At 45.9% G+C, this 13,694-nt stretch overlaps 1 protein-coding gene across 3 annotated transcripts in view; it reads left to right on the forward strand.

Annotated features, from left to right (window-relative positions):
• Window positions 1-12,756, forward strand: part of LOC141047816 (cytochrome P450 2K1-like) — a 147,175-nt gene extending 134,419 nt beyond the window's left edge. For all 3 annotated transcript variants that reach the window (XM_073543137.1, XM_073543139.1, XM_073543138.1), the window contains one exon: window positions 12,269-12,756. In XM_073543137.1, the coding sequence (XP_073399238.1) occupies window positions 12,269-12,456 (188 nt within the window). In that variant the 3' untranslated portion in view covers window positions 12,457-12,756. The remainder of the gene's footprint in view (window positions 1-12,268) is intronic.
• The last annotated feature ends 938 nt before the right edge of the window (window positions 12,757-13,694 follow it).

Below are 13,694 nucleotides of genomic sequence, written 5' to 3' on the forward strand. Positions count from 1 at the left end.
AGGTCATGATTGTCATTACAATTGATTTGATAGACCCTAGGTTATGGTAACTAGCAGATACCTGGCATTATACTGTATGGTTGGCCTTGGGACCCATAGTATTTAACTATTTATCAAAATGACCCATTGTCTTTGTTTTGTTATCAGTGTCTGGTTGTTCAGACTTTTTAATTGTTTTTAAACAAAGTGTCTGTTTGTTGTGTCCATTAATAAAATTGATACTTTTTGATTATCATATCCTTGTGGTGATCCCTATTTGTGTGCATATACTTTTTTTCTTTATGTGTTTTCATGTCAATCCATTTATATGCACTAGGTGATCCCACCTAAAATGACATTATGGATGGCGCCCGTTTATTCTATATCTTGTCAAACTTGTGACGTTGTAGCGATATTGCTAGCGATATCGCTGTGTCTGATACTTACCTACATCCCGCTCCCCCGCTGCTTATCGCTGATCGCGTGAGAACAGGCTGGACTGTTTCTCGTCGTCAGCTTCCTGCGGCGCTTCCTGCTGTGACAACGAGCGACGCGCTTAGCCGGGCGGGAGGACGCAGGATCGCCTAGTGTGACAGGTAAGTAGCGACCCCCCGTCCCCAGCGATGTCGCTGGTGAGATCTGCCTGTGTGGCAGCTCACTAGCGACCACTTAGCGATGTACCAGCGATCCTGACCGCGTCATATCGCTGGTCGGGATCGCTGGTACATCGCTAAGTGTGACAGTACCTTTAGTCTTAGATCAGTTGCAGAATGGAGGGCACATATAGGGTGACAGAAATGAGGGATGATGATATATATGGTGGTGCAAAACTGTGGAGAGCTTCATGAGTGAGAGAGATAAGTTTGTATAGTATTCTGTAGCAAATGGACAACCAGTGCAATGAGTGGCACAAGGTGAAGGCATCAGTGAAGCAGCTGGACAGTCATACAACCCTGGATGCCGCATTCAGTATGGATTGGAAACGAGAAAGTTTGGTAAGTCCAGGCGAAAAGTAATAAGAGCGACAGTAGGTGTTTTTGCAGTTTCAAAGATGAGAAAAGGTCAAAATATGGAGATGATTTTAACCCCTTTCTGCCATCTGATGTACTATCCCGTCCATGGGACCCGGGCCCCTATGCCCATGAACGGGATAGTATGTCATAGCGATCAGCGGCGCTCACGGGGGGGAGCGCCGCTGATCGCGGCCGGGTGTCAGCTGATTATCACAGCTGACACCCGGCACTGTGTGTCAAGGGTGGTCACGGAGCGCCCCCGGGTCGGTAACCCCTGGCACACTGTGATCAAACACGATCGCAGTGTACCGGGGGTTTAGGGAAGCATCGGCAGGGAGGGGGATCCTCCGTGCTTCCCTGAGTCCCCCACAGCAGTGCGATGTGCAGCGCTGCTGCTGGAGCCTCCTTCCCTGCATGTCCCCGGATCGAATATGGCGGCGGGAACCTTCAGGGACCTGCAGGGAGCCGGCTTCCTCATTGCCTGCAGAGTGCAAGGACGAGGGAGCCTTCTGCAGTGCCTGTGTCAGATCGCTGATCTGTCACAGCGCTCTGTGATGTATCAGATCAGCGATCTAACACATGACAGTGATGTCCCACCTGGGACAATGTAATAAAGTTAAAAAAAGTGTAAATATAATTTTTTTAAAAATCGCTAAATAAAGTAAAAAAATAATATTCCCTAATAAATTCATTTTTTGGACATAAAAAAACAATAAAAGTGCACAAATTTGGTATCACCACATCCGTAATGACGTACCTTATAAAACTGTCCCATCAGTTACCCCTTTAGCAAACCCCTTAAAAAATAATAATAATAAACGAAGCAAAAAATAATGCTTTATTATCATACTGCCAAACAAAAAGTGCAATAACGCGCGATCAAAAAGAGGCATATAAATATCCATGGTACCGCTGAAAACATGATCTTGTCCCACAAAAAAACGAGCTGCCACACAGCATCATCAGCAAAAAAATAAAAAGGTTATAGCTCGCAGAATAAAGCGATGCAAATATAATTATTTTTTATATAAAATTGTTTTCATTGCATAAAAGCGCCAAAACATAAAAAAAGACATAAATGAGGTTTCGCTGTAATTGTACTGACCCGAAGAATAAAACTGCTTTATCAATTTTACCGCTTGCGGAACGGTGTAAACGCACCCCCAAAAGAAATTCTTGAAACGCTGGTTTTTGTTCATTCTGCGTCCCAAAAATCAGAATAAAAAACGATCAAAAAATGTCACGTGCCTGAAAATGGTACCAATAAAAATGTCAACTGGTCCTGCAAAAATTAAGACCTCACATGACTCTATGGGTCGAAATATGGAAAAATTATAGCTCTGAAAATGTGGTGTTGCAAATACTATTTTTTACAATATAAAGCGTCTTTTAGCGTGTGACAGCTGCCAAACATAAAAACCAGCCATAAATAGTAAATCAAACCCCCCTTTATGACTCCCTTAGTTAGGGAAAAATAATAAAATTAAAAAAAAATGTATTTATTTCTATTTTCCCATTAGGGTTAGAGCTAGGGTTAGGGTTAGGGCTAGGGTTAGGGCTGAGGTTAGGGGTGTGTTGTGGGTTAGGGTTGGAGTTAGAATTGAGGGGTTTCCACTGTTTGGGCACATCAGGAGCTCTCCTAACGCAACATGGCATCTGATCTCAATTTCAGCCAATTCTGCGTTGAAAATGTCAAATAGTGCTCCTTCCCTTCCATGCTCTGCCATGCGCCCAAACAGTGTTTTACCCCCACATATGGGGTACAGCCTACTCGGGACAAATTGCAAAACAACTTTTGGGGTCCAATTTCTCCTGTACCCATAGGAAAATAAAAAATTGGGGGCAAAAATATCATTTTTGTGGGAAAAAAATGAGCCAGTGCGCGTGTCCTGAGTACAAAGACTGTGCACAAAGATGCCTGCGGAGCGGGGTCTCAGTGGTGACGATGCATGCTCCAAGCTCACAGGACCTGAAGCACGTGACTGCTGGGGGCGTGGCCTCAGCGCCACAGAGCCAGGAGCTGCAGGGACACTCCTAGAAAGGTAACTACAGGGCAATGTTACCAAGGGGCATAGACAGGGGTGGAAACCAGATGAAGCCAGGGTCAAAGCATGAGATAGCAATACAGCACCAAAGGGTTAGGCAGAATGGATAGTCAGGACGTAGCAATAGATCAGAAAACCAGAACTGGCAATAGACGGTGTAGGGTCGGTGGGCCGGACTGGGGGGTGGTCCCTCTTCTTACCGCGCAGAGACGAAACAGAGACAAGATGGAGACAGATTCTGGGTGCAACAGGTCCAAGTTTATTGTTCACCGTCCGACTGACGGCCCTCACAGCACACCGCAATATCTCTATCCCGGCCCTCTGTGTCCAGGGCCGCTTCATACGCCGTATGTTACACCAGGGACGTATTTATACGTACCGCCCCTTTTCACGCTGTGACGATCCTGTCAGCTCAGTCACTGTGGCCGCCTTAGGCTCGTACACCACCCTGCGGAGCAGGGTCTCAGTGGTGACGATGCATCCTCTAAGCTCACAGGACCTGAAGCACGTGACTGCTGGAGGCGTGGCCTCAGCGCCACAGAGTCAGGAGCTGCAGGGACACTCCTAGAAAGGTAACTACGGGACAATGTTACCAAGGGGCATAGACAGGGGCGGAAACCAGATGAAGCTAGGGTGAAAACACAAGATAGCAATACAGCACCAAAGGGTTAGACAGAATGGATAGTCAGGACATAGCAATAGATCAGAAAACCAGAACGGGCAATAGACAGTACAATAGGGACAAACTGTAATGGAGTAACGATAGCCAAACCAGGAGGTCAGAACCAGAAAAGACAATAGTGCCAAAACGAGAGACGGAGTACAGAGTGAGGGAACAGACCGGGTCATACACGGGAAGCAAACAAGCAATGCAGAATAAACGCACACCAGGGGTCAGACCCACCAGATCAACAGTATAGCTGACAGAGAACCCTGGTAAAGAGTGAGTATAAATACCCCTCCCAGATCCAGAAAGAGGCCACGAACACTTAACCCTGTGAGTGCAGGGCAATAACCCTGTTTAAACCATGACAATATGATTTTTTTATTTTCACGCCCGGGCGTTATAAACTTCTGTGAAAAACTTGGGGGTTCAAAGTGCTCACCACACACCTAGATAAGTTCTGTGGGGGGTCTAATTTCCAAAATGGAGTTACTTGTGGGGAGTTTCAACAGTTTAGGCACATCAGAAGCTCTCCAAACGCGACATGACACCTGCAGACCATTCCATCAAAGTCTGCATTCCAAAACGGCACTGCTTCTTTTCCGAGCCCCAACGTGTGCCCATACAGTAGTTTTCTCCCACATATGGGGTATCAGCGTACTCAGGACAAATTGGACAACAACTTTTGGGGTCCAATTTCTCCTTTTACCCTTGGGAAAATAAAAAAATTGGGGACTAAAAGATCATGTTTGTGGAAAAAATATGATTTTTTTATTTTCACGCCCAGGCCTTATAAACTTCTGTGAGGCCCTTGTGGGTTCAAAGTGCTCACTACACATCTAGATAAGTTCCTTAGGGGGTCTAGTTTCCAAAATGGGGTCACTTGTGGGGGGCTTCAACTGTTTAGGTACATCAGGGGCTCTCCAAAAGCAACATGACACCCGCAGACCATTCCATCAAAGTCTGCATTTCAAAACATCACTACTTCCTTTCTGAGGCCCGACATGTGCCCATATAGTAGTTTTCTCCCATATATGGGGTATCAGCGTACTCAGGACAAATTGGACAACAACTTTTGGTGTCCAGTTTCTCATGTTACCCTTGGGAAAATAAAAAAATGGGGACTAAAAGATCACGTTTGTGGAAAAAATATGATTTTATTATTTTCACGCCCGGGCGTTATAAACTTCTGTGAAGCCCTTGGGAGTTCAAAATGCTCATCATACATCTAGATAAGTTCCTTGGGGGGTCTAGCTTCCCAAATGGTATCATTTGTGGGGGGTTTCCACTGTTTATGTACATCAGGGGCTTTCCCAACACGTTATGGCATCCGATCCCAATTCCAGCCAAAAAAGTCAAATGGTGCTGCTTCCCTTCCGAGCTCTGCCATGCGCCCAAATAGTCGTTTATCCCCACATATGGGGCATCAGCGTACTCAGGACAAATTGCACAATAACTTTTGGGGTCTTGTTACCCTTGGGAAAATGAAAATTGGGGGTGAAAAGATCATTTTTGTGGAAAAAATATGATTTTTTAATTGTATGGCTGTACGTGATAAACTTCTGTGAAGCCCTTTTGGGTTCAAAGTTCTCACCACATATCTAGATAAGTTCCTTGGGGGGTCTAGCTTCCAAACTGGGGTCACTTATGGGGGGTTTCCACTGTTTAGGCACATCAGGGGCTCTCCAAATGTGACATGGCATCCGATCTGAATTCCAGCCAATTTTGCATTGAAAAAGTCAAACGGCGCTCCTTCCCTTCTGAGCTCTGCCATGGCCGAAACAGTGGTTCCCCCCCACATATCAGGTATCAGCATACTTGGGACAAATTGCACATTAACTTTTGCAGTCCAATTTCTCCTGTTACCTTGGTAAAATAAAAAAAATTGGACCTGAAATATTTTTTTTGTGAAAAAAAGTTAAATGTTCATTTTTTTTTAAACATTCCAAAAATTTCTGTGAAGCACCTGAAGGGTTACTAAACTTCTTGAATGTGGTTTTGAGCACCTTGAGGGATGCAGTTTTAGAATGGTGTCACTTTTGGGTATTTTCTATCATATAGACCACTCAAAGTGACTTCAAATGTGATGTGGTCTGTAAAAATAAAATTATGTTGCAAAAATGAGAAATCGCTGGTCAACTTTTAACCCTTATAACTTCCCAACAAAAAAAATTTTGGTTCCAAAATGTTGCTGATGTAAAGTAAACATATGTGAAATGTTACTTATTAAGTTTTTTTGTGTGCCATATATCTGTTATTTAAGGGCATAAAAATTCAAATTTGGAAAATTGCGAAATTTTCATAATTTTTGCCAAATTTCCATTTATTTCACAAATAAACGTAAGTTATATCAATGAAATTTTACAACTAACAAGAAGTACAATATGTCACGAGAAAACAGTGTCAGAATCATCGGGATCCATAGAAGCGTTTCAGAGTTATTACCTCATAAAGGGACAGTGGTCAGAATTGTAAAAATTGACCCGGTCATGAACGTGCAAACCACCCTTGGGGGTAAAGGGGTTAATGGTCAGGTGACATGAGCTAGTAAGTGATTAGATATAGAAAATAAAGGAAAGATCTGTGTCAAATCTGACTTCAAGACAGTGAGTACATTCCCCAAAGTGTTCTCCGTGTTTTCCTTCACCTGGGGCAAGAATTTAATTTGCTGCTCTGGCCCTTTGACAAAATACCCTATCCAAGGCAGAGTTATTTGAATGAGATCCCCCAAGCATGTGTGGATTTAAGAGTTGGAAGCAGTAGTTAAAAATGTAATTATATGCTGCTTGGTCATTCTCTCAGGTACTTAGGCTTATGAAGATCAGCATTAATTTCTAAATAACATAGACATATCTGGAGCAATGAAAGTGAGCAAAGTCGAACCTTTCATCCCTATTCTAGGACTGTCCCTCCATTGGCCTCCTTGTGGAGGATGGAGTATTATTGTAATATTCTTTGTATGCTGGGGCTTGGTCAGGATACAAAACATCCTGGAGCAATGAACAAGAAATATTGAGTTAACATAATGTGACGTCTGCCTGCGGTCTGGACTGCAGCCAGACAGCACCCCGAGAAACACTGATACCCTTTACCCCTATACAGGGATCTGGATTTATAGCAGAGCCCAGGAGGCACTGTCTGAATAGGAGCAATGACCAGAGCAGGACGGTCGCCAGAAAGGTGTTCCAATACAGGACACAGAGGCAATGATATCCGAGACTAAACCAGTCAGGCAGCAACGGTACAAAAACAGTAGACAGTAGCAGAGTCAGATTCCAGGCCGAAGCCAGAGTCATAAACCAGGAGAGTCGCAGAGGTACAGAATCGTTAGGCAGAAGCAGAGTCAGAATCCAGGCCGAAGTCAGAGTCATAAACCAGGAGAGTCGCAGAGGTACAGAATCGTTAGGCAGAAGCAGAGTCAGAATCCAGGCCAAAGTCAGAGTCATAAACCAGGAGAGTCGCAGAGGTACAGAATCATTAGGCAGAAGCAGAGTCAGAAGTCCAGGCAAAAGTCAGAGTCAGTCAACAGCAATTCACACAGTAACACGCAGGGGAACCAAGAATATATCCGGCGGCTTGCAAGCCCAGTCCAAAGGTATTTGAGGGATCAGGTCATCCCTCACAGGCTCCCGGGCTGATGATGTCATCAGGACCGCCCCCAGGACCAGACCTGATGACAATGCACCAACCCCTTCATGACTGACAGAGGAGCGGAGTCTGTGTCCACTAGACGCCTGCGCAGAAGCCCTTTCACTGTTGCCGCCATTACTCGGGCGCGAGCCACGGCGCCTCACAGTGGCTGAGGGCGGAACAGCAGGCCCTGAATTCGATGATGACATGTCAGTCCGGCGCCTCCTGGTAGCCAAGGCCTGGACAGCAGGCCCCGAGCCCGAGGGCGGTGTGACAGTCCGTCGCCTCCTAGTGGCTGAGGGCGGAACAACAGGCCCCGAGTCTGACGGTGACGTGACAGTACCCCTCTCTCCAGGAGGGGCCTCCGGACCCTCAAAACCCGGTTTGTCAGGGTGAAGAAGATGAAATCTCCTAATTAATGCCTTGGCATGGACGTTCCCCGCAGGAACCCAGGACCTTTCTTCTGGGCCGTAGCCCTTCCAGTGTACCAGATACTGTACTGAGCCCCTCACAAGGCGGGAGTCAAGGATACCCTGGACTTCATACTCCAGAGCTCCCCCGACCGAAACAGGAGGAGGAGGGGACTGAACAGGGTGAATGGGAGAATGATAAGGTTTGAGGAGAGACCTGTGGAATACGTTAGGCAATTTGAATGACTGTGGAAGTTTTAAGCGGAAGGCTACTGGGTTAACCACCTCGATAATTTCGTATGGGCCGATGAACCTGGGACCTAGTTTGGCGGACGGTACCTTAAGCTTGATATTTTTTGTAGAGAGCCAAACCCTGTCGCCAACTCCCAGGTGCGGCCCCTTAGATCGTCGTCTATTTGCAGCCGAAGCCTGTCTAACCTGAGCCCCTTTCAAATTTGAATTAACCTCAGACCAAATCGTTTTTAGCCGATGTATATTTTGCTCCACCCCAGGGAGCTCCGACATCCTGGCCGAAAACGACCCAAAGCGCGGATGTAGTCCAAGGTTACAAAAGAAAGGGGTAGTTTTAATGAAGTCTTGATATCGATTATTGAGGGCGAACTCAGCCAATGGCAGATGTTCCACCCAATCGGTCTGATGTCCTGACACATAACAGAGGAGGTATTGTTCTAGAGCTTGGTTAGTACGCTCAGTTTGACCATTCGTTTCGGGATGGTATGCCGAAGAAAAGGACAACTCCACACCAATGCGTCTACAGAATGCCCTCCAGAACTTCGAGACAAACTGGGTACCCCTGTCGGACACAATATTTGCCGGAACGCCGTGCAGACGTACAATGTGCAGGATAAACAACTTACTTAAAGTCTCAGAGTTAGGCAACCCAGACAGGGGAATAAAATGGCCCTGCTTGCTGAACCTGTCTACCACCACCCAGATACAAGTTTTCCCATCTGATGGCGGCAGGTCTGTAATGAAATCCATGGAGATGTGGGTCCATGGACTCTCAGGGGTGGGCAAGGACTGAAGCCAGCCGGCAGGGCGACTATGGAGGGACTTGGCGCGGGCACAGACTTCACACGCTGAAACATAGTCCTTACAGTCCTTGACCACCGTCGGCCACCAAAAGTTCCTAGTTACCAACCTGGTGGTATTATTGAGACCCGGATGGCCTGCCAGGACAGAGTCGTGTGATTCTTTTAGAACCTGCAGACGAAGGTTAGCCGGAACGAACAATTTTTTGGGGGGCGTAGTGTCAGGAACTTGCTCTGAAGACCTACGAATCTCCTCCAGAAGGTCCAAAGACACTGCCAACACGACGATTCCATTAGCCAATATTGGGACTGGTTCACAGTCCTCGGTCTGTGTGGGGCAGAAACTGCGAGAGAGGGCATCTGCCCTCACATTTTTAGTCCCGGGGCGGAAGGTGATTATAAAATCAAACCTGGAGAAAAACAAGGCCCACCTAGCCTGCCTGGGATTTAGTCTTTTAGCTGACTCTAGGTAGGTTAGGTTTTTGTGGTCTGTAATAACAGTGACCTTGTGTTTGGCACCTTCGAGGAAGTGGCGCCATTCCTCGAAGGCCCATTTGATCGCCAGTAATTCCCGATTACCGACGTCATAGTTTCCCTCTGTGGCAGAGAATTTGCGGGAGAAAAATGCACATGGGCGAAGCTGAGTGAGGGATGCAGTGCCTTGCGAGAGCACTGCTCCCACTCCGACTTCGGAGGCATCTACTTCAACAATAAAGGGGTGGTCCAAGTTTGGTTGAATCAACACCGGGTTGGCCACGAAGCACTCCTTTAGTGTAGAAAAAGCTCGGGTTGCCTCAGGATTCCAATTAGTCACGTCTGCCCCTTTTCGGGTAAGGTCCGTGAGTGGCTTGGCAATCTCAGAGAAACCCCTGATAAACTTGCGGTAATAATTCGCAAATCCCAAAAACCGCTGCAGCGCTTTCAGCGATTTGGGTTGCACCCAATCCTTAATGGGTTGAATCTTGGCAGGGTCCATGCGAAACCCCTTGCCTGAGACCATGTATCCTAAGAACTGTACCTCTTCAGCAAAAAAAACACATTTTTCTAATTTCGCATACAAGGAGTTTTTTCGCAGTCTCTGCAATACCAAACGGACGTGTTGAGCATGTGTCACAGGGTCAGCCGAATAAATCAAAATGTCATCCAGATACACGACGACATACACCCCACAAATGTCCCTGAAAATGTCATTGACAAAGTGTTGAAATACGGCAGGTGCGTTACTGAGTCCGAACGGCATTACAAGGTACTCAAAGTGACCAAGAGGTGTATTAAAGGCTGTTTTCCATTCGTCACCGCTTCTTATGCGGACCAGATTATATGCCCCCCGGAGGTCAAGTTTAGTAAACCAGCGGGCTCCCAGTAGCTGATTAAACAGATCAGGAATGAGTGGGAGCGAGTACTGATTTTTTACAGTAATTGCGTTCAGCTCACGATAATCGATGCATGGTCTGAGTCCACCATCTTTTTTTTCTACAAAGAAAAACCCAGCTCCTACAGGTGAGGTGGAAGGTCTAATAAAGCCTTTACGTAGGCTGTCTGCTATGTAGTCATTCATGGCTACACGCTCCGGACCCGAGAGGTTGAATATTCTCCCCTTAGGGAGACGGGCACCAGGGACCAAGTCTATAGGACAGTCGTACTCTCTATGAGGAGGTAGTTTTCAGACTCCACTATGGAGAAGACATCTTCATAATCTCCGAATGCATATGGAATGGAGGGGTTTTTAATTTTAACTTGGTTCACTGACAGTGACATACAGTGATTCTGACACCGTGGACTCCAGCGCACGATATCACCTATGCGCCAGTCAATAACTGGATTATGCTGGTGCAACCATGGCATGCCTAACACAACTGGATCTGATAAATTGTGTATAACAAAAAATGACATTTGTTCGTTATGTAATGTCCCCACTGACATAGAAATTTCGTCAGTAATGAATTCCACGCCTCCCTGGTCTATAGATGTACCATTAATTGTAATAGTCTGAATAGGCGCTTTAAGCTTTAGCAGAGGTACACCCAGACTCTTAGCAAATAAAATATCCATAAGGTTGCCGGCAGCACCACAATCCACATAAGCCTTCACACACAGACGTTTCTTAGCAAAAGAAAGGGAAACTGGTAACAACAGTTTGGCCGCTTTTGCGGGCAATACCTGACCCCCAGCGCTGTCCAGGGGGCGATGCTCCAGGAATGTGGATTTCCAACAGCCAGCATTTTCTTTGAAGCTTCCAGGCTGCAGCATGCTTGAGCCTGAGAGTGACCTTCCAGGCTGTGCAATGTAACAGGTGTTTGGGCCAGGAATCAGCTCAGTCAGGAGGAAGAAAAAAAAAAGGTAAGGAAAACTGCTTTTATATGTGTTAAGTATAGACACAAGAGCAGTTTTATTTTTTTTTTTTTGGGCCGGATATAATGTGACGTCTGCCTGCGGTCTGGACTGCAGCCAGACAGCACCCCGAGAAACACTGATACCCTTTACCCCTATACAGGGATCTGGATTTATAGCAGAGCCCAGGAGGTGCTGTCTGAATAGGAGCAGTGACCAGAGCAGGACGGTCGCCAGAAAGGTGTTCCAATACAGGACACAGAGGCAATGATATCCGAGACTAAACCAGTCAGGCAGCAACGGTACAAAAACAGTAGACAGTAGCAGAGTCAGATTCCAGGCCGAAGCCAGAGTCATAAACCAGGAGAGTCGCAGAGGTACAGAATCGTTAGGCAGAAGCAGAGTCAGAATCCAGGCCGAAGTCAGAGTCATAAACCAGGAGAGTCGCAGAGGTACAGAATCGTTAGGCAGAAGCAGAGTCAGAAGTCCAGGCAAAAGTCAGAGTCAGTCAACAGCAATTCACACAGTAACACGCAGGGGAACCAAGAATATATCCGGCGGCTTGCAAGCCCAGTCCAAAGGTATTTGAGGGATCAGGTCATCCCTCACAGGCTCCCGGGCTGATGATGTCATCAGGACCGCCCCAGGACCAGACCTGATGACGATGCACCAACCCCTTCATGACTGACAGAGGAGCGGAGTCTGTGTCCACTAGACGCCTGCGCAGAAGCCCTTTCACTGTTGCCGCCATTACTCGGGCGCGAGCCACGGCGCCTCACAGTGGCTGAGGGCGGAACAGCAGGCCCTGAATTCGATGATGACATGTCAGTCCGGCGCCTCCTGGTAGCCGAGGCCTGGACAGCAGGCCCCGAGCCCGAGGGCGGTGTGACAGTCCGTCGCCTCCTAGTGGCTGAGGGCGGAACAGCAGGCCCCGAGTCTGAGGGTGACGTGACACATAGCTTTTTCCAGGGGATTCTAGGAAACTTGTGACTTTCTGGAGGTCTAATATTTTTCCAGGAGACTCACAGTCTCAGAGAGAGTTTGAAATTATGCATTATTTCCAATTTATTTAATTACTACAACTGTTAGGGTCAAAATCAACTTTCAACATGACATTTTTAACTCGCTTATCCCATTTCTGCAGGAAGAAGAGCTTGCGCTGGGGAGGGCTTGGCCAAGATGGAACTTTTCCTGTTTTTTACTGGACTTCTTCAAGCATTTACTTTCTATCCGCCTCGAGGAGTTTCCAGAGAAGACCTCAATCTCAAGCCTGGCGTTGGATTCACATTAGCGCCCACACCATTCATGACTTGTGCAAAGCCAAACTATTAGGTTTTGAGTGAAGAAAGAGACAACACAGAGACTGATGCTTTTCGTTTGATTATAATTTAATATATTTAATTTGGTACTTTTTTAAAAAAATCTCAGTATCAAATCTCTTTACTTGAAAGCTGTAGAGTAAATCATGCAATGATCTCCAATTGTCTTAATCGATCTTAAAAGAAATTTTTTTACTTTTAGCAAACGTTGTTAGGGTATGTCCACATGTTGAGTAAAATTTACGCACCATTTCTGCATCTCTTGTAAGGAAAAACGCAGCAGTAAAACCACGCATTTTGCAACTTTTTAAAATCCGTCTTTGGTGCATTTTTGCCTGCGCTAGTGCCCTGCATTATTGATTGATTTGAGTGAAGTCAGTGGTGAAAAAGGTGGGGCAAAAACGTGCAGAGAATTGACATGCTGCTGATTATTTTTTGCATCAAATCTATGTCAAAAATTCTCAACATATGCATGAAACTTCAGGTTTCTCATTCAGTTTGCTGGCATCAGATGGTTTTGCTTTAGGTTTTGTCACAAATTCTCACAAAAAAAACGCAACGTGTGTACACAGCCAGATTCCTTTGATTAGGGGTATTTTCTTGCACAAATGAAAACTTTTATGTCCTGTAACTGTGCATAGTTTATATTTTGTAATATATTTCTTTGTTTTCTCCTGACTAGTGATGAGCGAGTGCTAAAATGTTTGCTCTTTGATCGAACCGAGCAATTCCTAATACTCGCATGCTCGTTTCAAATAACAAGTATAATGGGAGTGCCAATCTTTTTTCTGGCAGACCCTACAAAGAGGTCTGGGAGACAGTGAAAATGTTCAAATGGATGGAAAAAGTGCTGAATGGAAGGAGAACCGCATTGGGACGACCCCTGGAAGCAACTGTGATTCCCAGATTGCTGCTAAGAACAATGGTGTCACACTTTTATTCCACTTTAAGAACTGACAATAGAACATTCCAAACCAAGGAGAAATTGCATTTTACAAGGAAAAAAAAATTAAAAACATTATTTCCTGTGTAATGACTTGTATATAAGGCAAAATGTAAAAAGGATGTAAAAAATATAATTTAATGGGGATTTGTCACCCCATTTTAGCCCTATCAGCTGTGGCCACCACCATCAGGGGCTTATCTACAGCATTCTCTCAGATACAGTATCTCAGAGCACGTCGTCCACATTAGCTGGAAGCTGAAAGCTCTGCAGCACTGACTCTGTGAAGCAGTAACAGGCTCTGCTTA

The sequence above is a fragment of the Dendrobates tinctorius genome, unplaced genomic scaffold (genome assembly GCF_039654945.1).
Source record: "Dendrobates tinctorius isolate UK_male_01 unplaced genomic scaffold, ASM3965494v1 ptg000129l, whole genome shotgun sequence".
NCBI lineage: Eukaryota > Metazoa > Chordata > Amphibia > Anura > Dendrobatidae > Dendrobates > Dendrobates tinctorius.